Source organism: Helobdella robusta (assembly GCF_000326865.2).
Source record: "Helobdella robusta unplaced genomic scaffold HELROscaffold_7, whole genome shotgun sequence".
Taxonomy (NCBI): domain Eukaryota; kingdom Metazoa; phylum Annelida; class Clitellata; order Rhynchobdellida; family Glossiphoniidae; genus Helobdella; species Helobdella robusta.
In genome coordinates this window covers 1,251,645-1,252,326 of record NW_008705398.1, presented here as the reverse complement: position 1 = coordinate 1,252,326, position 682 = coordinate 1,251,645, and the positions used below count along the sequence as shown (strand labels likewise).

The 682-nt window shown below is 43.1% G+C and overlaps 1 protein-coding gene across 1 annotated transcript; it reads right to left on the bottom strand.

Annotated features, from left to right (window-relative positions):
- Positions 1-17: 17 nt before the first annotated feature.
- On the bottom strand, positions 18-371 carry HELRODRAFT_147035 (hypothetical protein; the record flags this gene model as incomplete). Its single annotated transcript, XM_009030728.1, has 1 exon — positions 18-371. A coding segment is annotated over one exon (354 nt), but the record flags the coding sequence as incomplete, so codon positions are not given.
- Positions 372-682: the final 311 nt, after the last annotated feature.

Genomic DNA, 682 nt, shown 5'->3' with positions numbered 1-682 from the left:
GCTAAGACGAAAAAGTTGTAGCTGCTGTTGTGCTCGCGATCTAGACTTATCTTGGCCGAGACTGTACCTGAGTGAGGATCGATGGCGATGTGGTCGCGAGACAGTTCGCCATCCGGTAGACTGTAGACGATTTTGGAGTTGGGGTGGTTGGGCTGATCGCTGTCGGTGGCTGTGACGGTGAGGATGGGTAGGCCGGGGCGGTTGTTTTCATGGATGAAGAATGCGTAGGAGGGCGGGTCAAAAATTGGGGCGTTGTCGTTTCGGTCTTGAATTCTAACGAGAAGGTGTGCCGTAGATTTGAGGGGTGGACTGCCCTTGTCCACGCATGCTACTGCCACTTGATAGCTGGGGTTGCGGTTGTCGTCAACATTAATTTTTAAATTTAAATTTAAATTTTTTTATTTTTTTAATTATTATATTGATAATGGTTTTGATGTTAAGACAAATGCAATACGGTTGTAAACTTTATTTGGAGCAAGTAGGATGACATCATTTTATGTTGGTCAGAAACATAAAAAGGTTGGATACGAAAGAGTTTTGCGATGACAGCAACAACACAACAAACTACAAAGAACAAAACTCGAAGCTGATTAAAACATTAAAATAAAAACATTTGCTGGGAAATCCAGGCGAATAAACGAGGCTCACCAGGGCGACGTGGAGAGTAAAATGATACAGAATA